Source organism: Canis lupus, chromosome 13, assembly GCF_048164855.1.
Source record: "Canis lupus baileyi chromosome 13, mCanLup2.hap1, whole genome shotgun sequence".
NCBI classification, from domain to species: domain Eukaryota; kingdom Metazoa; phylum Chordata; class Mammalia; order Carnivora; family Canidae; genus Canis; species Canis lupus.
In genome coordinates this window covers 50,163,650-50,188,580 of record NC_132850.1, presented here as the reverse complement: position 1 = coordinate 50,188,580, position 24,931 = coordinate 50,163,650, and the positions used below count along the sequence as shown (strand labels likewise).

The following is a 24,931-nucleotide window of genomic DNA, read 5'->3' as shown; positions in this document are numbered from 1 at the left end:
TAATGAGACTACAATGAATGATTTTTTTTAAGATTTTATTTTTATTTATTCATGAGAGACACAGAGAGAGGCAGAGACATAGGCAGAGGGAGAAGCAGGCTCCACGCGGGGAGCCTGATGTGGGACCCCATCCCAGGACCCTGGGATCACGGCTTGAGCCAAAGACCGACATTCAACCACTGAGCTACCCAGGTGCCCCACTACTTAGGAAATTAAATCAGTAATCAAAAACTTCTGAATGAGTACTACATATGAATTTCCTGGAGAATTCAAATGTTAAAGAAGAATTAACACCAGTCAGTACTTTCAAAAATGAAGAGAGAGAATGCTTCCAAGCCCATTTTACGAGGCAAGCATTACCTTGATATCACAGTCAAAGGCACTGCAGGTAAAGAAAATTACAGATCAGTATCCCTGATTAATATCAATGCAAAAATCTTCAACACAATACTAACAAATTAAATTCAAGAGCACCCCAAAAGGATCATACTCTGACCAATGGGGATTTTTTCCTGGAATGGAGGGATGGCTCAACATATAAAAGTCAGTCATTGTAATACACATGTTAACAAAGTAAAGGAGAGAAACCACATGATCATCTCGATGCAGAAAAACTATTGGACAAAATTCAACATTCTTTCCTAAACACTCAACACATTACCAGTAGAAGAAACTACTTAAAAATAATAAGGCTATATATAAAAAGCCCATAGTCGACATCAGATGCTGCAGTGAAAGACTGAAAGCTTTTCCTTTAAGATCAGGAACAAGGCAAGAATTCTTATTCTCAACATTTCTGCAGGTCTTAGTACCAGCTATTTTAGCCAGAGCAGTTAATCAAGAAGAAGAAAGAGACGGCATCCCAGTTGGAAGGCATGAAGTAAAATGTTCTCTTTGTAGGTAATGTGATTTTAAAATATAGAAAACCCTAAATATTTCACAGAAACTTGTTAGAATTGATAAAATCAGTGCGTTTGCAGGATGCATACAGCTCAACAGCAAAACTCCTCTACATCTGTATACACCAACAGTGAACAACTTGAAAAAAAATAAAACAATCTCATTTACGATAGCATAAAAAGAAATGCTTAGGAACAAACTCACCTAAGGAAGGTCAAAAATACGAAACATTGCTGAAAGAAATTAAAGACCCAAATGGAAAGATATCCTTTGTTCATGGTTTGAAGGAATTGTTAAAAAAAAGTCATACTACTCAACGTAACCAACAGATTCAGTAAAATTCCTATCAAAATCTCCATGACATCTATTTTTACAGAAATGGAAAAAACCATCTCAGAGTTTGTATGGAATCTCAAGGGTTTCCAGATGCCTAAAACAACATTAAAAAAGAAGAACATGATTAGAGCTCTCACATTTCTGGTTTTCAGTATATATTAAAAGGTATAATAAAGCATTATGGTACTTGTGTAAAGGTAAACATGTAACGGAACTAATTGAGACCAATGGAACACAATTGAGAGTCCAGAAATAAATATTTGCATGTGTGCTCAAGTCATATTCTACAAAGATGCAAAGATCACACGATGGAGAGAGGATAGTCTCTATAACACATGGTTTTATGAAAAGTGGATATCCACATGGACAATAAAGAAATTGAATCCTTATCCTACAACATGTATCAAAATTAACTCAGAATGGATTGAAGATCTAAATCATAAAACTCCTACCTGAAAACAGAGGAAAAATTTCATGACATTGAGTTTGGCAGTGGTGTTTTAGATATGATACCAAAATAAAAAGTAGGCAACAAAGGCAAAAACAAATGTGTCTTCCAACTTAAAATCTTTTACACATCAAAGCTTTTGTGTATGAGGACAAGCTATGGAATGGGAGAAAATACTACAAACCATGTCTTTGCTAAAGGGTTAATATCTTGAATACATAATGTAACTCCTACAATTCTACAACAAAAAATACCCAAATAACCCACTTAAAAAGTGGGCAAAGGACTGGAGTAGACTTCCTCCAAGGAAGATGCTCAGATTGTGAACAAACAAGGAAAGATGCTTAGCATCGCTAATCATCAGAGAAATGCAAGTTGGAACCACGGTAGATACCACCTCACACTCCCTTAGAATGGCTTTTGTTAAGGAACAAAATAAGTATTGGCTAGGGTATGGAGAAATCCGTACCTAAGGCACTGTTCAGTGGGAACATAAAATGGTACAGGCTCTATGGAAAGCAGTATTGGGGGTTCTTCAAGAGATCAAAAATAGAATTACCATGTAATTGAGCATTGTCAGTTCTATGTGTATATGCAAAATAATTAAAAACAGGATCTGAGATATTTTCATACTTAAGTGTATTATAGCATTATTCATGATATCCAAGATAGCCTAAATGCCCATGGACAAATGAATAGATAAAGTGTGGTATATATGTTCAATGGAATACTATTCAGCATTAAAAAGAAGGAAATTCTGACATATACTGCAGCATGGTGAATCTTGAGGACGTTTGCTACATGAAATAAGCAAATAAAAAGTATGCTAGGATACCAGTTATATGAATTGTAAAAAAAAAAAAAAAAGTCACAGTAATTGAATCAGAAAATAGAATGGTAGTTGCCAGGGGATGGGGAAAGGTAGAAATGAGCTGTTGTTCGATAAATAATTGCATTTCAGTTTTGCATGGTGTTCGAGTTCTAGAGATGTGTTGTACAAGAATATGCATATAGTTAATACTACTGTACTGTAAACTTGTAAATGTTTAAGATGGTAAATTTTATGTAACATGTTAAGCACAATTTAAAAAATCCAGAAAGACAAAAATACAATAAAAAATAAGATACCTGCTGAAGGACCTAGGTTTTACATTTTTTAAATGTAAGGTTTTAATACCGAGTTGATTTTCCATTATATTTTTAAAGTGAATGCAGTTTACTTTAGAAGTCACTAAACTGGGCTTTTCTTATTTGATATTGTTAGGAAAATGATGAAGGATACGTTCTTTAAATTTTAAAATCTGTGGTGAAGTGAGGCTAGATTTCTTTTTGTGGTATACTATCTTAAATGTTCTACTTTTTATTTGTAGGGTACATTTAAATTCAAAGCAGAAAGTGATCTGTTTCTTGCTGAGCATCATAAACTTTTATTATATGATGGCAAACTCTCTAGCGCCATTGCATTCACATACAATCCACGTGCTACAGACGCCCAGCTCTGCCTTGAATCATCCCCTAAGGACAATCCTTCAATTTTTGTTCATTCACCACATGCACTTATGCTCCAGGTACTGGCTATAATCTTTTTTTTTTTTTTTAAGCTACAATATTTTAAGAATATTTTTCATTGGTGAATTTTTTGTTAATGAGGTATATTAGGTAACTTCTATTAAATATATGTAATATAACAATATATTGTTCTTATTATATTTAATTTTAACTATTTTGGAAAATATTGGAATCTTTACTGTGTCTTCTATTTTGTAAGGATGTGAAGGCAGTTTTAACACATTCCATTCAAAGTGCTATGCATTCAATTGGAGGAGTACAAGTGCTATTTCCACTCTTTGCACAGTTGGATTATAGGCAATATTTATCTGATGAGGTTGACTTGACTATATGGTGAGTACCTTTATTTTTTCTGTAATTTGATGTTAGAGTTACTTTCATTACTGTTGAGGTGCATAATATTTTAAATTTATTATAGAGTTAAAAGAGAGAATATAATTTAAAGAAATTTGTAAACTATAAATGTTACTACAAGTTCCTATTCCTTCCAAATAATAGTAGAAGTAATCTAAATTCTTTATCAAGAGGAAGTATGGAGGCTGTAATAATAATAATAAACTTGTTTTTGAATAAATTTGGAAATAATGATAATGAGTTAGCAAAAATAAATACATTTTTGTTTATCATTCTAATTTAAAAAGATAAGTTATTTTAGATTATTATGTGGCAGTGATTTATTATGGGGATTTAGCTTTTCATTTTTAATTATTGCATATAACTAAAAACTAAAATTTTTGATGACATTTTTTGATGACATCATATTAAAGGTGCTTTGGTATTTAAATTAGGTTGTACATTGGACACATTGGTCTCCTTTGTTATAGTCTAGAGTCTGAAAAGGTAGAAACATAAGAGGACACAGTATAAAACATTGGGAGGGGTGTCTAAATGAATTCATGGCTGTATATTCCAGTGAGACTAGTAATTATGTTTAATGTATTATTTGAATAAATGAGTCTTAGATTCTTCCTGCTTAGAATTCTCTCATTTCTGCTTTATACATAAGTTAATATCCACTATCAATATATGTATTTAGTGATAAAATAATTCTCTTGGAATTATTTTTTGGAAACAAAATGACTTTTTTATTTTTTATTTTTATTTATTTATTTATTTATTTATTTATTTATTTATTTTTAAATTTTTTAATTTATTTATGATAGTCACACAGAGAGAGAGAGAGAGGCAGAGACGTAGGCAGAGGGAGAAGCAGGCTCCATGCACTGGGAGCCCGACGTGGGATTCGATCCCGGGTCTCCAGGATCGCGCCCTGGGCCAAAGGCAGGCGCCAAGCCGCTGCGCCACCCAGGGTTCCCCAAAATGACTTCTTTAAACTGTACTTTTCTTTTTAAGTAATCTCTATACCCAGTGTGGGGCTCAAACTCATAACCCCAAGATCAAGATTACATGCTCCACTGGCTAAGCCAGCCAGGCACCCCAGGTTTTTTAATTTATTTTTATTTATTTTTATTTATTTTTAAGGAATGAGCTATTTAAATCAAGTACTTACTGATGACATTTTAAAAAAATTAAATTTTCCTTGACATAGTCCTACTTCAAAATTTTTTGTATATGTCCTGTTTTGAAACCTTTGTAACAGAGCTCAGTTGTTTTTTTTCTTGGTTATCTCTCTTTTTTTTTTTTAATATTTTAAAATCTGTATTAGAATTGCTGAAATTTTAAAAGCACTTTTGTGGAGGAGGAGGTTGGCTTCCAGTCAGGGTCTCCTCCTGCAGATATCTCAGAGCCTTTGAGCAGGAGGTAAGAGCTAACCTTACTTCATCCCATTTTGGATATCTAAAAGTTTGGATGGGAACATGACTATAGCCCCTATTCAGTTTTAAAAGTCTTGTCAATTGACTATTGAATTACAATTTTTCTGTCAGAATAAGGTACAAAATTCTTAAATTAGTATTTGAGGACTTCAGTAAACTTCAGTTTTACTTTCTTATTTTCCCTTTCATGAACTCCATTCAAACCAGGCCAGTTGGGAGCCTTAACACATTCTCAGTGTTTCTACCTTATTTTGTTTGCTATATGTATCTTTCCCCTCTGTTTGGCCTCTAACTCTCTAAAATTGAATATACTTGCTAATCTAAATTACATCTATTCTTTAAGTACTTAGTATGCTTATATTAGCTATTTTATTGTTTTTGGACATTGCTAATTTTTCTCTAGTTCATGCATATTTCCTCATGTTTCTTAGTAATTCACTTACTAGTAGGTTGGTGATATAGTGTATGGAATAAATAATTAAGTTCTAATCCTACATTCAAATTCTAGTTCTGAAATAATGTTGGAGACAATTTTATTAGAACTTCAAATTCCTTGAAATAGAGAATTTTTTTTTTTTTTTTTTTTTAAGATAAAAGAAAGTCTACATCTACCACCTCACTTTCCCTCCCCCAAAAAAGAGAGTATCTTTTTTGGACTTTTTCTTGTTTTCTTACTCTAGTTCAACTTTGCTGGCTTTTATCATGGAGTTGTTGAAGAACTCAATTGCTATGCAGGAGCAGATGCTTGCCTGCAAGGGCTTCTTGGTAATAGGATACAGTCTTGAAAAGGTAAAGTATGAAATGCTTTACATTTTTGTTCTTAATTTGAAGGCCATGGATTTGGTCTCTTAAATGGTTGAAAAGTTCTTTCTGCAAGTGTGTCTCCTTGGTTACATAAAATTACCAAAATTAAAATAACCTTTTGTTGTTTTACCTTACCTCCATTGCTTTTTTTAGAGAAATGTAGCATTGAATCTCATGGTGTCTTTAACTTTGATCATAGTTTGTGGGACAACTTTTTTCTAGTATTCACAGCCTTTAATTACTTGTCTTGTATTGGTGCTGACCTTTTTTTTTTTTTTTTTAATGAGGGGAGAGGAGGTGGAGGAGCAGTGAAGGGAGGGAGGGAGAGGGATAGAAAGGAGAGAGAGAGAGAGAGAGAATGAGAGAATTTTAAGCAGGCTCTACACCCAGCAGAGTTGGACGTGTGGCTCGACTTGTCAACCCTGAGATCATGACCTGAGCTAAAATAAAGAAGCAAATGCCATTGGGGGGGGGGGGGGTCTGAGTAGTGACCTTTGATCTATTTTTTTTTTTTTTTTTTGCAGTCTTCCAAATCCCATGTCAGCAGAGCAGTACTTGAACTTTGTCTTGCATTTTCAAAATATCTGAGTAATCTGCAGAATGGGATGCCCCTACTCAAACAATTGTGTGATCACATTCTTCTTAACCCAGCTATATGGATTCATACCCCAGCCAAGGTAATATATATATATATATAGATAGATAGATTTTGTTTTACTGTTTTCACCAAGTTTTTGTAGTTGAGGAAAGTGATAATTATGAGGACTTTCTTTTATCTTTTCACATGCTATCATGTAAGATTTAAATGGATTATGTTTTTTGATAAGTATACTACTTTTTTCTTTTTTAGGTATATTTGCAAGCCAGTGTATGTTTTCTTTCTTTTTTTTGTAAGCAGTGTATTTCTTAAAATTTTAATTTCAGTATAGTTAAAATAGTGTTATATTAGTGTCGGGTGTACAATATAGTGACTTAATAGTTCTGTACAGTACCCAGTGCTCATCATGATAAGTGTACTCCTTAATCCCTACCACCTGTTTCACCCATCCCCTCACCCACCTCCCCTCTGGTAACCATCAGTTTGTTCTCTGTTGCTTGGTTTGTCTATCTCTCTTTCTCTCTCTTCCCCATTTGTTTGTTTGTTTTGTTAAATTTCACATGAGTGCAATCATATGGTATTTGTCTTTCTCTGACTGATTTATTTCATTTAACATTATATTCTCTAGCTCCATCTATGTTGTTGAAAATGGCAAGATTTCATTCTTTTTTATGACTGAATAATAATTCCATTATATAGATACACCACATCTTCTTTATTCATTCATTTATCAGTGGACACTTGTGTTGCTTCCATAATTTGACAATTATAAATAATGCTTCTGTAAACATAAGAGTATATATATATATTTGAATTCGTGTTTTTGTATTTTTTGGATAAATAGTGCGGTTACTGGATTGTAGGGTTCTATTTTTAATTTTTTGAGGAATCTCCATCGTGTTTTCCACAATGGCTATATTAGTTTGTATTCCTACTAACAATGCAAGAAGGTTCCTTTTTTCTCCATATCTTTGCCAACACTTGCTGCTTGTGTTGATTTTAGCCATATTGACAGGTGTGAGGTGATACCTCAGTGTAGTTTTGATTTTCATTTCCTTGATGACAAGTGACATTGAGCATTTTTCATGTGTCTGTTGGCCATTTGGATGTCTTCTTTGGAGAAATGTCTGTTTATGTCTTCTGCCCAATTTTGGATTTTTTTTGATGTTGTGTAAGTTCTTTATATATTTTGGATACTAACCTTGTACTGAATAGGTCATTTGCAAATATTTTCTCCCATTCATCAGGTTGCCTTTTGTTTTGTTGATTGTTTCCTCTGCTGTACAGAAGCTTTTTATTTTGATGTAGTCCCAGTAGTTTAGTTTTGCTTTTATTTCCCTTAAACTCAGGAGATACATCTAGGAAAATGTTGTTATAGCTGATGTCAGAGAAATTATTGCTTGTGCTCTCGTCTAGGATTTTTATGATGTCGAGGGTCACATTTAGGTCTTCAATCCATTTTGAGTTTATTTTTGTGTATAATATAAGAAAGTGGTCCAGTTTCATTCTTTTTGCATGCTGCTGTTCAGTTTTCTCAACACCATTTGTTGAAGAGAGTGTCTTTTTCACATTGGATGTTCTTTCCAGGCTTTGTCCGTATTTTTAAAAAATAAAACTATAGCCTTTATTTTCTGTTAAATCAAAATTTTATTTGAGAGAGACTTTGATTTATAAATTTATAAATCAGAGTTGGACAGTTCCACTGTAAATATGTTTCCTATCAACTGTAGTGCTATTCTACTGCCAGTATGCATACATATATATGTATACATAAACATGAGTTTAATTCTGCAGGAATAGTTGAAATATCATCCATTTTTAAGGTTTCCATGATATACTGGTCTCATTTAAGTCATTTTAATTCAGATGACTTTAAATTATGAAATACAATATTTGTACACAACTTATTTAGTACTGTAACAATGAACCAGTTACTTCTAAGTGAATGTAAGTGAATTTGTGATAAAGTATATAAATAAAACCTTTGCTAAGTCCTATTGTATTAAATTGTCATAAGAATGTCAATAGTGGTAGTGTTAAGCAGAACTTGAAACAAATTTTTATTAAATTGCATAATTGTATCTGCCTTATCTGCAATTTTTGTTAGAAGTTGCATTATTTCATACCTATCAATTTCCTCTCTCCTACCTTTTGATCCACTTGGAGTGCTTATCGTTGTTTAGATTGGAATAACACATACTTTAGTTGTCAAAAAGAAAAAGCAAACTTTCTGTGCTTTTCTAGAGTCATAGTATCTTATTTTCATTTGGTCTTTTCAGATGTTAAAGGGAAAAACAGCTGCTGACTCTGATTGCCATTTGGAAGTAATCAAAGGAGGCAGCTGGAGGTTGTACCTTTTTATCTCTGGGTTCAAATTTGACCTCTTTTTCTTCTGTGACCCTCAGACATTTTTTTCAAGGATTGTTTCAAGTTACTTTTTAAACCTTTTGCTAAACGGGTTTTTTTGTCTTACTAAACAGCATATTTGTAAGGCTTTGGATCTCTTTTGATGTGGTTGAAAAGCCTCTTAATAGATACTTAGTTGTAGTGTGATTTTTAAAAATTCATTATATCCTAAAAAAAAATAATAAATAAAAAAATAAAAATTCATTATATCCTTTTCTCAGGTTCCCCAGTATTACTACAGTCTATTTCTTACCTTTCCCTTGTTAATAATTTTCATTAATTTCCTTTTTAGAATATAATAGATTTCTTAATATTAAACTTTCCTTCTCTTTGTGTATCCATAAGGTGTTTTATCTAGTTCAATATGCAGATAGTACAGATAGTTCTAAGAAGGTTTATTTTGTTTTTTGAAGATTGTTTGATCTGAAATGTCACACAATTACAGGGAGGGAGGAGATTTTTAAGAAAAAGAAAAAAAAACGACGTAATACTTACAAAATGAAGTTTAGGGTTTTGCAGAGAACCTATATGGATGAGTGAGTATAAAGTTTAAGCTTCATCAGCTTCATGGTAATTTCACCTGTGGTTTTATCAAAGTTGAAGGTATGTATATATGAATCAAGGGTGTTTGCTTTTGGAAAACGGTATTTACTGTACTGTATAATATCCATTCATCTTCTCAGAGACTGTTTTTTTTTTTTAATGACCTAACAGGAGAGGCAAAATTTCTTGTATAAAATAGTCATTCATTTTTTGAGTAACTGTTTTATGTTGGATGCTGTGGTGAACAAAATCTAATTCTTGTCCTTATGGAATATCTGATAGGAAAGACAGATGTTAACATATAATTTATATGGTTATTAGATTATATAATGAGTAAATGAGGAAATGTTTATTCATTGTTAGTATATGAATAATCTTAAGGTCTGCATTCTTACTCATCTCAATATGTTGATATTAAAGCCTTCCCATTTTTCTGTTACTACGGTATCATACTCAGTAGACTGACTTTCTTCAGTTTTCATTTTTTATCACTATCACTTTTGGCCACAATTTTTATATGTTTTTAATATATCACTCTCATCATATTTTTTCTTAGTCTCAAACTGTATAAAAATATTCCATTGTTTTCAGAATAAAGTAGTCTCTTTTTTGGCATTAAGTCGTGTCAATTCTCCTTCCTAAGCTTTCTAGCTTAAAAACTTATCTTCAGTAGATAGGCAGGTTCTAAAACGTTATCCCAGAGCAGAGGTTCTCTGCCTTGGCTGTTGATAGAACTTCTTGGAAGAGGTTTTTTTTTTTTTTTTTTTTTTGTTTTTTGTTTTTTGTTTTTTGTTAAAATAAAAAACAAAAAACAAAAACAAAAAAACAGATTTCCACTCCTTCCACTCCACATTGTGTTTTATTTGGGTTGAGGTAGGACCCAGGCATCAGCATTTTTAAAACATGTTTTTTTGAGTATTCTCATGCACAGGCAGGATTGAGGACCATGTTCAGATCTTGGGAAACCTATTGTTGTGTGATCTACCATTTTCTCTGTTTGAAATTTCATCTTTTGTTCTACCTATTTTACTACTAATCTTCAAAGCCCACCTTAATACCTATTTTATTATTCAGGCTTTTTTGAGTATTTTAGCTTATTCTATAATAATTTCTCTGACCTTCAAATCGATAGTTTCTGATAACTCTTTGCTACTCATCTTGCAATTAATTACATATTTTGCAATTAACTATATGCAATTAATTACATACTTAATGTTTCTTTTATTTTTTTAAAGATTTTATTTTAAAGTTCTCTATACCCAGTGTGGGGCTCTAACTTTTACAACCCTGACATCAAGAGTTGTATGCTCTACCAATTGAAGCAGCCAGATGCCCCTTTATAAAAGTGTTAATTCTAGACACTTAAAAAAAAAAGATTATTTATTAGAGCACAAGCAGTGGGAGAGGGGCAAACTCTTCCTAGGAGATAAGCCTCAAACCCAGGACCCTGGGATCATGACCTGAGCTGAAGGTAGACTTTTAACCCACTGAGTCACCCAGGTGCCCCAATTCTAGACACTTTCTAAAGAATTTCCTTAAGTGACCTTTATGTTTCAATAGGCATCTTTATTACATTGGGTTTTTTTTTTTTTTTTTTTTACTTAAATTTGTGTGTTTTTTTCATTTTTTCACTTGGATTTCAGCTACCAAGGGATAATGTATATGTCATTATTTTCCATAATACATCACTATGAATAGGTGGATGTAAAGATTTTCTAAATGACTAAAATAGTATGGCTAAGAATTTTGAACCCTGTCAAAAAGTGTTTTATAGCCTCAATAATAAGTAACTAGTCCTATCCATTTGAATAACATCAGCTACATCAACATAATATTGTTTTTCAGTGAGACAGTGGGATATTCCACTGTTTTCTAAACAATCATCATCATAAAATTGAACATCAATTTTAAGTGATTCAGAATCTGCCACTCTTTACCATATATGGTTACTAATTGATTCCCTAATTCATTTAATATTGATTACTTATAGGACATCTGCAAGATAGGTACTAATTTTTGCTCTCTAAAGAAGTACCAGGTAACACTGACATATTTTGCAAAGTAGAAAATGAAAATGCTATCAGTGTCTAGGGAGATAATATGAATGTTCCATTTAAAATGATTGAGAATGGTTTGGTCTTTGTTTAAGGGGAGAGTATATATGTCCTACTTAAAATTTTTCCACTTAAAAAGTGTATCTACTAGCAGTGAATTGAAAAATTTTTGATTTTGACACAATAGTAGAACAAAAGCAGTTCTTATTTTGTGCTGTTGAAAGTATGGGATTGGAACTGTTGGTGAGTTTTAGAGCCATAATTTCACTGAAATTTTGTATTAATATGAACTGTGTAGTGGTATAGTGTACTTATATTGTTTCTTTATATATTAAGAGCTTATATTTTGCAGTTACTAAGTTCTTAAATTTCCAGCTTCTTAAAACAACTATGCATAAATGATAACAACTATACTATAAATGGTAAGCTTACTATAAAGAAGTTATGTAAGCTCATGAATAATTGTTGTTTAATAGGAGTTAAACAGTTATTTCTATGAAATAGTGCTATAAAAATTTGGTATATTAGAGGATGTTTCCTTTATAATGTTACTGTAAAAGAAGCATTTACCAGGTAAATACTTTTGTGTGTGTTATGTGCAAGTGTCTATGTGCATGTAAGTGGATATGTGTTATCCTTTAGCATGGATGTTACCATCAAGCTGAGCATCTTTTTGGAACAAGTATGATCCAAGTAAAGCGGCCTGAGAGTATTATTGGAACCAGGGGTAAAATGCTGGGCTGATTCTTTGATATAAGTTCTTCATTTTGATTCTCTAGGTTCAGTTGACACTCTATACTTACCTATCCACGGAATTCATTGGTACAGTCAACATATATAATGCCATTCGGAGAGTTGGAACAGTGCTTCTCATCATGCATACACTGAAGTACTACTACTGGGCAGTGAATCCTCAGGATCGAAGTGGTATCACCCCAAAAGGATTAGGTATATCATCTCTGTTTATATATTTTGTCTTAGATTTTCTTGTTTCTTTGTTTTAACCAATAATATATTATTCTTGAAGTTTTTCTGAATATCATCCTGGCAAAATTTTATTTTAATGTTATTGATAGTTTTAATAGTTTGTCCTGAATTTTGGTTGCCAGATTTCTTTTTTTTTTTAAAAAGATTTTATTTATTTATTCATGAGAGACAGAGAGAGAGAGAGGCAGAGACACGCAGAAGGAGAAGCAGGCTCCATGGATGGAGCCCGATGTGGGACTCGATCCTGGGACTCCAGGATCATGCCCTGGGCCGAAGGCAGTGGTTTACCACTGAGCCACCCAGGGATCCCCTGGTTGCCAGAATTTAATAACTTACTAGTTCTATGGAAGAATGCTCCTTCTGCTGGTATAAGTTGTTTGCAGAGCAAATATAAGTAGGATGGTATTATTAAAGCACTGAAAATGAGAATTTCTATATTGGCATATGGTATTGATGGTGAAGCTAATTATCATGATGAGACTCATTGAAAATAATTTTTTGGGGGAAATGGAGATTCCCCAAAACTAGGGGTGTATCTACTTCTAATAAATAATATAATAACGTTACAAAAGTTCAGTAATTTTTTTGTGTAATTGCAAAATTACTGGAGAGATAGTATTCATCATGTAAGAAATTTATGGAAGGTATCAAAATAAAAATTTTGACAAATGGTGAGTCTTTTGGTTTTAAGTGCAACATGTTTCAAATTAGCTATTGTAAAAGGGAGTTTTAATCAGCTCAAATAAACTGGCATTATCAGTTGAACTTAGTGCAAGGGTTCAGAATATGCTCCTTGAACTCAATTTGTATCTCTCCATTTCCCAGTTCTTCTGTGTTGGCTCTTTTCATGTATTCTTTCCCTTATAGAACCAAGCAGCCACTCTACCTTCACATCCTTAAGTCTAGCAAGAGAGTGTCTGCCAGTATTGAGCATTTCCAGCAAAAGTCTCTTTCTTGCTTATTGATTTTGATTGCATCATATACCCCTGTTAGGCAGGCAGATATTTTTCTGATTGCCTATAAATGGGCATGGAAGCCCTTCCCAACTCTGAAATATATGATCTGAAAGTGGGAATTGGTTCAGTACCTTGATAAAAATTGAGAGCTGCTGTTTGAAATCAGGAAATTGATGCTGGAGAGTCATTTTACTTAAATACTTTGGCTGTTCAGTGATTTATAAACACATTTCTTATTAATACAGTGCTTTCTTTATCCCTTTTAAAATCTGCTTTTTCTTAGAGAATATACTATGTATAATTTAGAAAAATGTGAGTGCACATAGAAGTTATATAATCTGTTTAAGATGGTAAGGTTGTGGCAGATATAGAACCTAGGTCATAATTTCCTAATGACTATTTGATGGTACTATAGGTGTATCATGTGCTGTCCTGGGTATTAGTTTTGTATCCTGGCATTGATTTTATAACTGATTAGTGACCTTGGGAAAGTCTCATACTTCAAGTGAGAGCTGGACAAATTTGTGATTCTGTTGTAACTCTGTAACTTATTCTTTGTCTAAAAATTGTCATGAGGAACAAATCTTAAGCAATTTTTTCTTATTTTAGTTGATCTATTTGAGGTCATGGTGGTCCTGTGCTTTGGTGGTCTAAGAACTAGCTGTAAATAGTAATTAGTAGAGGGAAAATTGCAGAAAATATGAAGCAAACAGATACTTTAGGATCTTATAACAATGGGTATTTGGTTTCAAAAGCTTTCTTCTTAGAGATTGTTTGAGACATGAAAATTGACTTTAATGTGAACCATGTGTGACCAAGGACTTTTCCAAGAAGGGGAGGAGATGTCAGAGGTAGTCAACATAAATGTATTCCTTTTAAATGAACCAAACTGTGTTGAGGTGTACTTTTTAAAATTTTTGTATTAGCTTATACAAGAGTAACAGAAGTTTTTTTTTCCCCACTAAATTCACATATATTTGGATTTTCTTTTTTCTATGTCAACTTGTTATTGTACTAACATTCTCAGAGTCTTAAAATATAAGTGCTTTTTATTATTGAGTACAGATTTTATTAACTCATTTTCATGTTTTGGAATTCATTTTACCTTAATCAAAAATAAACTCCTTCATTGTAGTTTCAAAATAATCCATTTTGTACATATGGAGCACTTATATACTATTGTATGTGAGTTTGAATGTCTTCCTACAGGCATAAAATTCTTTAAATTGAAGAATAATTGCCAAACAGTATTGTATTAGTATCAACATAATGATTTGATATTTATATACAGTATGAAATGGTCACCTCAATAAGTCTAGTTACCATCTGTCAACATATAAAGTTGTTACAGTATCATTGACTATATTCCTTTACAATGTACGTTAAAATCCCTGTGACTTACTATATTATAATGGGAAAATTTTTACCTCTTAACCTCTTCACGTATTTTGTCCATCCTCCCATCTTCTTCCCATCTTCCTCCCTTCTGGCAACTGTTAGTTTGTTTTCTGTATCTATGAATCTGTTTCTGTTTTGCTTTTCAGATTCCACATACAAGTGAAGTCATAAACTATTTTCTTTGTCTGCTTACTTCACATAGCATAATACGGTTTAGGCCCATCCATGTTGTCACAATGACAAGTTTTCATTCTTTTCTGAGGCTGAGTAATATTCCAGTTTGTGTGTGTGTATGTATGTACACACATGCCACATCTTCATGTATCAGTTGATGGACATTTAGGTTACTTCTATATCTTTGCTATGGTAAATAATGATGTGCTTAACATATATGCATATATGTTTTTGAATTAAATATTTTTGTTTTCTTTGGATAAATACCTATAACTGTAATTGCTGGATTGTATGGTAATTCTATTTTTAATTTTTTGAGGAATTTCCATACTGTTTTCTATAGTGGTTATACCACTTTACATTCCCACCAACAGTGCACAAAGGTTTCTATATTCACTCTAATACTAAATACTCCTTATCTTTTTGATTTTAGCCATTCTGGCAGGTGTGAGGTGAAATCTCATTATGGTTTTGATTTGCGTTTCACAGATGGTTAGTGATGTTGGGCATCTTTTCATGTGCCTGTTAGCCATCTGGATGTCTTAGAGATTTTTCTTATTTCTTGAGGTGGGCCTGTTTTGATGTAAACTTCCTTATTGGATCTGCATTTGCTGCATTTCATAGATTTTGGAACATTGTTTCATTTTCATTTGTCTCAAGGTATTTTTTTAATATCCTCTTTTATATCTTTATTGTCCTATTGGTTTTTTAGTGACGTGTGTTTTTTCCAGTTGTATTCTGTAATTGATTTCTAGTTTTATATCATTATGGTTGGAAAGACACTTCATATGGTTTCAGTCTTAAATTTATTGAGACTTGTTTTGTGGCCTGTCATGCTAATATTTTAGAGAATGTTTCATGTGCTTGAGAAGAATGTATCTTCTGAATGGACTATTCTGTATTTATCTGTTTAGTATAGTTGGTCTAATCTGTTATTTAAGGCCACTGTTTCCTTATTTATTTTGTCTAGATGATCTATCTATTGATTTAAGGGATATGTTAAAATCCCCTACTTTTATTGTGTTACTGTCAGGTTCTCATTTTTGTCTGGTAATATTTGCTTTCTATATTTAAGGGCTCCAATGTTAGGCACATAAACATTTACAAGTGTTACACCTTCTTGTTGGGTTAATCCCTTTTATTATGTAGTGTGTTTTGTCTCTTACAGCTTTTTAAAAAGTCTACTTTATCTGATTTAAGTATTGCCAGGCCAGCTTTCTTTTCATTTCTATTTTCATGATATATCTTTTTCTATTACTTTACTTTTAGTCTATGTGTGCTTTAAAGAGGGATTCTCTTGTTGGTAGTAGAGGGCCTGTTTTTTTCTTTTTTTTGTCATTTACATTCAAAGTTGTTACAGTTGTTACATATTTATTGCTATTTTGTTAGTTGTCTTCTGGTTGTTTTTGTAGTTCTTCTGTTCCTTTCTTGCTCTCCTTGTGATTTGATGATTTTATTAGTGTTCAGTTGGGATTCCTTTCTTTCTATTTTTAGTGCAACTATTAGAGGTTTTTGTGTGTAGTTACCATGAGCTTCATATCTAACAACATATGTATAAAGTCCATTATGAGTTGGTGATTCTTAAGTTCAAATGCATTCTTAAAGGACTACATTTTTACTCTCCTCATCTTCCAATGTTTTATATTTTGATATCATATTTTAAACTTTTTATTTAGTATATTCCTTAACTAATTATTATAGATATAATTGATTTGATTAACTTTTGTCTTTCAGTCTTTATACTCTCTTTACAAGGGAATGAGCCACTACCTTTACTGTATGTTTGCCTTTGGCAATATGATTTTTTTCTTTCCTATATTTTCTTCTTTCTAGTTATGGTCTTTTTTTCTGCCTAAAGAATTCCCCTTAATATTTCTTGTAAGGTATGTTTAGTGGCGATGAACTTTAGTTTTTGCTTGTCGGGGAAACCATCTTTCTTTCAATTCTAAATGACAATGTTGACTTTTTGGGTGACTCACTTTTATGTTTCTCATAAATGCATGGAAAAAACTAAAAGCTTTATACCTTGCTTTGAGGTTTTTGAAACACTAAGTGTGTGTGTATATTATTTTTTTCAAAGATGGACCACGACCTAATCAAAAAGAAATACTTTCTCTACGAGCCTTCTTGTTGATGTTCATTAAGCAGTTAGTGATGAAGGTGAGTTTATGCTACTTTTCCTTTAGCATGTTCTGTATTTTAATTTATAACTTATAATTTTAACTTAAAATTTCACATAATATACAATTTTGGGTTTATTTTTTTTTGGATTGGATTATTAGTGTTACATATTGGAAAATACTCTGAAAGAAACTCGTTTCTATGTTTTTTGTTCTCTCCTGCACACATATGGAAATACATCATTGAAGAATTGGAGATTGATAATTGTAATATATATGTTATATGAATTTCTCTAGGGGCTCAAGGGGATTCATTCTTTCATTCAGTAAATATTTTTTGAGTTTCTGTTAAGTAGTACTAAGTATTATTCTTGGCAGTAGTGATACATTAGTCAACAAAACTCTTCAAGAAGGTTTCATTTGTAGTGGACCACTTGTACCTGACATTCAGATTTTGAGAAGAAATTTCCATGTCTAAAGGTACCAGAAAGATGTATCAGTCTTTAGAAATTACATTTGTCCCTTATTATTCTGTTGTTAGGTAAAGTAAAATTTATTATTTTTAAGGAAGGTGTTTTGGTTTTATAAGATAGCAATATATAAATGTATTTTTTGGTCAGTATTTTATTTACTAGTTTCCTATGTCATTTTCTTATTTTATGGAATTTAATATTATGTTAAATAGACCAAAATTTTAGTATATCTTTTAGACTCAGATACCTTATTTACATTTATAAAAAAATTTATCCCTTGATTTTTATATTTTTAAATTTTTTCTGTGTGTTTTTGTTTCCTAATTCTCATTCTTATTATTCTTTTCTCATTGCAGCTTTGTTTTATCAATAATAAATTGATGGGATAGGTTGAAAATTTATGTACTGAGTTCATATTTAAAAGTGCAGTGTTTTCCTCAAGGAACAATATACTACCCAGTTTTTAGTACCTGGTGTTTTAACTCATAATTTTAGAAGCTTTCATTTACTCTCCAGATTTAATAGAAGAGTTGTCTTTTGTATTTAGTGGAGTGATAGCCATGAATAGTACTCTCTTATCATTAATTATTGTTTTTCTTACTCCAGGATTCTGTAGCTTAATTAGATAGCCTATCATATATAGTTCTGAAAACAGGATACTTTTATATCATTTCTTTTGACTTCTATGCAGTCTTTTTTTTTCCTTTTTAAGATGTTATTTATTTATTTGAAGGAGAAATATTTATTTGAGCTAGGAAAGGGGTAAAGAAGAGGGGCAGGAGGGTAGAGAGAAGCAGACTCTTCACTGGGCAGGGAAACTGTTGTGTGAAAGGCGAGACTTAACTGAGCCACCCAACTGCCCGACTTCTGCATAGTCTTGATTATTGCATAGCTTTAGTGTTTCCCCTGATTCATGTTTTAAATTTCGATTCTATGTGATAGTATCTTTGTATATTTATAGCAATTGACCACGTTGACAAATATTAGGTGTATTATTTACTTTTCGAAAAATGTTTTTTATATGCAAGTATAAGATACTTATATTATAATTTTAAAGGATTCTGGAGTCAAAGAAGATGAACTTCAGGCCATTCTTAATTACCTACTCACTATGCATGAGGTAACATTTAAATTTTATATTTTGGGATTTTGTTTTTTGATGCTCATTATGGTCTTTCTTTTTAAAGTAGAAACAGTTAAAATAATCTTTCATTAATATAACTATAATGGAGAATAAGTGTATTTAGGAACTAAATCTTGTCAATTTTTATTTAAATATCCTTTATTACCACAAGATGACTCTGAGATTAATCATGAAAAGCTTTAAAAAGTTTTGAAAAAAGATTTTTTTTGAATTAATAAGAAAGTATGTGGAAAATACCTTCATCATATCTCTAGGAACCAGTGTAACATGGAAAAATAGGTTATGAAAATTACTAAAATGATTAGATGTTTAAGTTAGTAACACAATCTTCCAACTGATTTTGCATGTTTAAATACTGTTAAGTTAAACAACTTGCTTATAATGGGATTTGTGATTATGTGGTTGAAAAAAATAGGTTGAAATGCTTGCTTGTTTGTTTGTTTGTTTATTTATTTATTTATTTATTTTATTTTTGCCCTGGGAAAATGTAATACATGCTGATGTAATCTAATTAAAATAATTGGATTACGTATTTGTTAAATAAGTAAAATTTGGATTGATGGAATTTCATGTAAAACAAAGCATTTCAAATGATAATTTACATTTCTATCTTATAATTAATGTTTTGTGTTTTAATAAATATCTGTGTGAAATAATGCCTTTTTAAAATTATCAGTAAATGGGAGATGCTGTTTTTACTTATTCTTACCTGAGGTAGAAAAGTAGATTAAATTTCTTGATTGGATCATATTTGACTCAAATAATAATACTTGTGCTTTCTACTTTCTCTTAATTTGGGTGTTTTATTCATTGATTTTCTTTTTCATGTAATAGTTGAAGATTTTTCATCTGAACTACCTAGTAATCTTATTGTATATGATTTTATTTTTTATTAACCCTGTCTATAGGAGTGAAGTACTTGACAAAAGAGAAACTGGAAATTACAGTGATCTTCTCTTTTAAATTGTTAATTCACAAATCTTTTAGGTCTTTCAAATAATTCTTTTCCCAAGCCACAGTGCCCTAGCTCTAGGTTACCTGCTTATTAGCTTACTGAAAATTAGATATTCAAATAGCTGCAGTTCCAAAGCAGTGAACAAAATCCTATAAACAGGGCAACAGAGATAACTAGCTTTTGATAGCTGCTTCCCTTGTCCTTTTTGGGTCAGTATTGCCCAACTGGTTCTAAATATGTATACATACTGGAATATTCAGCCAAGACTGTGTAGGATTGTCTTGGAATTGTTTTGCGTTTCAGAACTCACATATGCTTCTATGCTGTTAAGTTATACTACATACAGTATAGTATGTTGCTTCAATAAATATTTACTGATCATCTATATATATATATATTGCTCATATGTTGGAATTTCTTTCATTTTGGAAATATTTTATGTTCAAAAATTATTTTTTCCATATTTAAAAAGTTTTTTGTTTTGATTTTAGGATGACAATCTAATGGATGTCCTACAACTGCTTGTTGCATTAATGTCAGAACATCCTAACTCTATGATTCCTGCTTTTGACCAAAGGAATGGATTACGGTAAGAGTTGTATATCAGAGATTTAAATATATATATATATATTTTTTTTTTTTTTTGATTTAAATATATTTAATGTAAGAGTTTAGTTTGAAAATGATAGAAGATTCTTAAAATGGGAAGTACTACTGGATCATATAGTATAAATGAATTAAGGTATAAGACCTATTTATTTTATGTATTATGTTTTTTGAAGAAATCTTTAATTATAGAGGATGTGTTATTATTTAATTTGTGAAGATAGACCAGGCAAATCATGTTAGTGTTTTGTATGATTAGTGCTGTTATACAGGTATTGTAAGACTGAATTCTTCGGCAGAATTATCTTTAGGTCCTAGAACAGTAGTACTCATTTGCACTGCAAGAAAAGATCTCTTTCCTCCCTTTTAAATATCGCTATCTTCATCCCCAATCCCAAATCATCATTGTGTTAGTCTGCTTGGGCTTCCATACAAAATATCATAGACTGGGTTGCTTGAATAACAGAAACTTGTTTTCTTACAGTTGGGGGACTAGAAGTTTAAGATCAAGGTACCAGCAGGGTTAGTGTCTTAAGGGTTCTCTTCTTGCATTATAGATAGCCACCTTTCCACTGTGTGTTCATCCAACCTGTTTATGTGTATACAACAGAAGAAAGAGAAAGAAGGCTCTCTGGTTTCTTTTTATGAGGATATTAATCCTGTTGTATCCAGGATACAGCTTTATAACCTCATTTAATCTTAATTCCTTCCTTATCATTCCCATGTCCAAATACAGTGATACTGCGCTTTAACATATGAATTGGGAGGTACACATTCAGTCCCTAACAGTTATCAACAACAAAATTAGAATACTTTTGTTTTAAGTCATTTATTTAATAAGGTTTTTGGGCCACAGAAGTTCGAAGAACAACTTTTCCAGATGATCAGCTACAGTAACTAATTTAATGATCTAGCTACAATAAATGTCCCACATCAGTCCTCTAATACAGATCCTTTTTGGTACATCTTAGTACTCATTTGCCATAAGACAGAAGATGACTTTATATATCCTTAAGGGAGTGTATTTTCAGAACTATCTAGAGAAAAAGAACCTTTTTACATATATATAGAGAGATTGGTTGATTGGTTTTAAGGAATTTTTTTCTTGTGATTACGGAGTCCGAGAGGTCCAGACCTTACAGGGTGGGCTGGCAGGCTGGAGATGCAAGTTAGAGTTGATGTTGCAGTTCTAGTCCAAGTGCAGTCTGCTGGCAGAATTCCCTCTTTTTCTAGGGAGGTCAGTCTTTTTTCTGTTATGAGTTTTAACTGGTTGTATGAAGCCCATTCAGTATGGAGTTTACATGGTATATATTTTTTCCATCCTTTAAAATTATTTGTATCTTTATATTTTGTTGAATTTCTTATTGACACATTGTGATGGCTAATTTTGTGTCAACATGGTTGAGTCATGGTGCCTGGATATTTGGTCAAACCTTATTGTAGATATTTTTGTGAAAATATTTTTTTTTGATGAGAACAATGTTTAAATTGGTGGACTTTGAGGGGCGCTTGGGTGGCTCAGTCCGTTAAGCATCTGCCTTCAGCTTAGGTCATGATGATTCCAGGCACCTGAGATTGAGCCCTGAATCAAGCTATCTGCTTAGTGGGGAGTCTGCTTCTCCCTCTTCCTGTGTGTGTGTGTGTGCACATGTGTGCTCTCTCTTTCTCTCTCTCAAATAAATAAATAAATCTTTAAAAAAAATAAATTGATGGACTTTGAGTAGGTAACCTTCCAGGAGGATGGGCCTCATCAAATCAGTTGAAGGACTTAAATAGAAAAAAGATTGACCTTCCCCAGTAAAAATGAATTTTGTGGACAGAATGCCTTTGGATTTTACACCTTTTTTCTGAATCTCCAATGTATGTGTTTACCCTGAAGATTTTGGATTTATCAAGTCTCCATAATTGAGAGAGCTAATTCCTTAAATCTTTCAGTCTTTCTCTATATATCCTGTTGGTTCTTTTTTTGTGGAAAGCTATTGCTAATACAAGCAGGGTAGTTAAATGTTTTATTTATTTATTTTTTTGACATCTATGCTGAGAAAGTCTTTTCATTGTGTTTAGACTACTTTTTTTTTTGTTTTTTTAGATTTTTAATTTATTTATTAGAGAGACAGACAGACACAAGCAGAGGGAGAAGTAGGCTGCATGCAGGGAGCCTGACATGGGACTCAATCCTGGGTCTCCAGGATCACACCCTGGGCTGAAGGTGGTGTGCTAAACTGCTAAGCCACCAGGGCTGCCCTAGACTACTTACTTTTAATGTAACTACTGATAAGGCATGATTTTCACTGAGCATTTTATTATTTATTTGTCCCAAGGTAATTTTTCCCCTGTATCTCTTTTCCTGTGTCCTTTGTATTTGAATTCCTTTAGTATTCTTGTAAAATTAGTCTACTTGGTTTTATATCTATTTCTGCATAACTTTTTTAGTGATTGCACAGAGATTTCACAGTCTAATATTTTACCTCTTCACATGTAATACAGAACCATTTCAACTTTATGTATCCCTTTAGCATCAGCCATTGTTTGTTACTACATTTAATACATTGCAAGTCTCTCTAGGTAATGTTACAATTTTTAGTGTCACTTGCTATATGTTTTAAAAATTTAAAGGAAGAAAAATCTTTTATATTTTTCTTTTATTTTTTTCATTCTCGAACTCTATTCACATTTCCTGTTGAGCAGTTTTTTGAAACGAATATTTAAATTATTTTTTCTGAATATAATTTTTAAGAAAGATTTATTTATTTTAGAGTGAGTGTGTGAAGAGGAGGAGGGGCCTAGGGAGAAGGAGAGAGAGAATCTCAAGCAGATTCCTTGCTGAGTGCAGAGCCAGAAGTAAGGCTCAACCTCATGACCTGATCTGAAACCACAAGTCAGATGCCTAAGTGACTAAATCACTCAGGCACCCCTGTGATTATAATTTTATCTGGCCTTCATCACACAAGGGTATTTTTGCTGCATGTAGAATTCTGGGTAGAATTCAATTTTTTTCTTTTAGTTACTTTAAAATATTTTTCCATTTTTCAATTGTTTGCTGGTACCCATGGTTTCTAACGAGAAATGTATGGTTATTTAATGTATGTTTGTTAAGTAAAATATACTATACAAGTATACATACAAAAATATGTACTTGTTTTCAAGACATATTCTGTAGCTCTCCGTACAATTTCATTATAGTTTTCTTTGTGGTGGTTACCAATTTTGAGAAGTTTTAGGCCCTTATATTCATATTTTTTGTTTTAGTCTTTCTCTTTTTCCTTTGGGTCTCTAGTGACCTGAATATTAGGACTTCCGTTGTACACATCCCTAAGCCTTTTTTTTACTTCATTTCAGTCTTTTTTTCTTTGTTCTTCAGTTTTGATACTGTCTATTGATACAGAAACTTGCTATTGAATGTATGATAAGAGTTGATCTTCAACTTTATGGACTTTTTGTTTGCTTTTTCTATTTTGGTATTAAGCTCAACTCCTGAATATTTTACGTTGGATTTGTACATTTCAATTGTATGATTTTAATATGGTTAATTTTATGCTTTTTTTTGGTTGAGAACCCTGTTTTCTGATTCTATTAGATGGTGTTATATTTATAATAGTTCCTTTAAAATCTTTGTGTGGTAATTCCAACAATTTGCTCATCTTATCAGCATTTGTTCAGGGTCTTTTCCTGTGAGAAATGGTTACATTTTCGTGGTTCCTTTATATGTTGAGTAAATTTTTAATGTGTCCTAGACATTGTGGATGTTGTCTTTTATAAACTAATGTGTTTTGTTAAAATCCTCTAACGAATGTTGACCCTTTTTTTGTTTTATTTTAGTAAGAAGAGTCAGACTTCAAGTTCTACCTATCCTTTGTGGGTAGGGGTTCCAAATGTCACTTATTGTAAAAACCTGTCTTATCCTTCTTTGTGTCTTTTTTGCACATAATGCATTCAGGGATTAGGTTTGAATTGGGTGATAATTAATTTTTTTTTTTTTTTTTTCAGTTCAGAAAGATTTTGCTGTTCTAGTCTGTGTCTGCTCCTCACAGGTGCATCTCTTGGGTCAGTTTAGGGCTTTTATGGGTTTTTACAAAGATTTTGAGGATCATTCTCTCCTGTTTACTCCCATTCAGGACAACTCCTCCTCTCCCTCTGCCCCTAGCCTCTGCCTCTTGTACAAACCCATTTTCTTAGTTCCTCTATCCAAAACACAGTTTTATCAGAGTATTAGCCACCTGAGCTTCTAACATCCGCCTCTGAGATAAGGTCTCACTTTTGGGTCAGATTTATAAGGGCAAAGATAAAAAATTGAGACTCTTATCTCTCTATAATGGGTAATTCTCCAAATTTTACCTCCTTTATAGCAATGTATTTGCTTTTGTTTGGTCTTCAGAAGTACTTAGGAAATTGCTTTTTGTATGTTTTCCCATTGTTTCAGCTCCAGTATGTAAGACAGAGAGGCTGTAACTAGCTTTACTTCATCTTGGTTGAACCAGAACTCCCTGTTGATTGTATACTTTTCTTTCTTTCTTTCTTTCTTTCTTTCTTTCTTTCTTTCTTTCTTTCTTTCTTTCTTTCTTTCTTTCTTTCTTTTCTTTCTTTCTTCTTTTCTTTCTCTTTTCTCTTTCTCTTTCTCTTTCTCTTTCTCCCCTTTCTTTCTCTTTCTCTTTCCTCTTCTCTCTTCTCTCTCTCTTCTCCTCTCT

General features: G+C 32.2%; 1 protein-coding gene across 10 annotated transcripts in view; it reads left to right on the top strand.

The window, feature by feature from the left end:
• The window catches only part of LRBA (LPS responsive beige-like anchor protein), a 740,528-nt gene that overhangs the window by 115,793 nt on the left and 599,804 nt on the right, over nucleotides 1-24,931 (top strand). For all 10 annotated transcript variants that reach the window (XM_072773570.1, XM_072773571.1, XM_072773578.1 and 7 more), the window contains exons 10-14: nucleotides 3,055-3,252; nucleotides 3,453-3,586; nucleotides 5,709-5,817; nucleotides 6,357-6,509; nucleotides 12,213-12,381. In XM_072773570.1, the coding sequence (XP_072629671.1) occupies nucleotides 3,055-3,252; nucleotides 3,453-3,586; nucleotides 5,709-5,817; nucleotides 6,357-6,509; nucleotides 12,213-12,381 (763 nt within the window). The remainder of the gene's footprint in view (nucleotides 1-3,054; nucleotides 3,253-3,452; nucleotides 3,587-5,708; nucleotides 5,818-6,356; nucleotides 6,510-12,212; nucleotides 12,382-24,931) is intronic.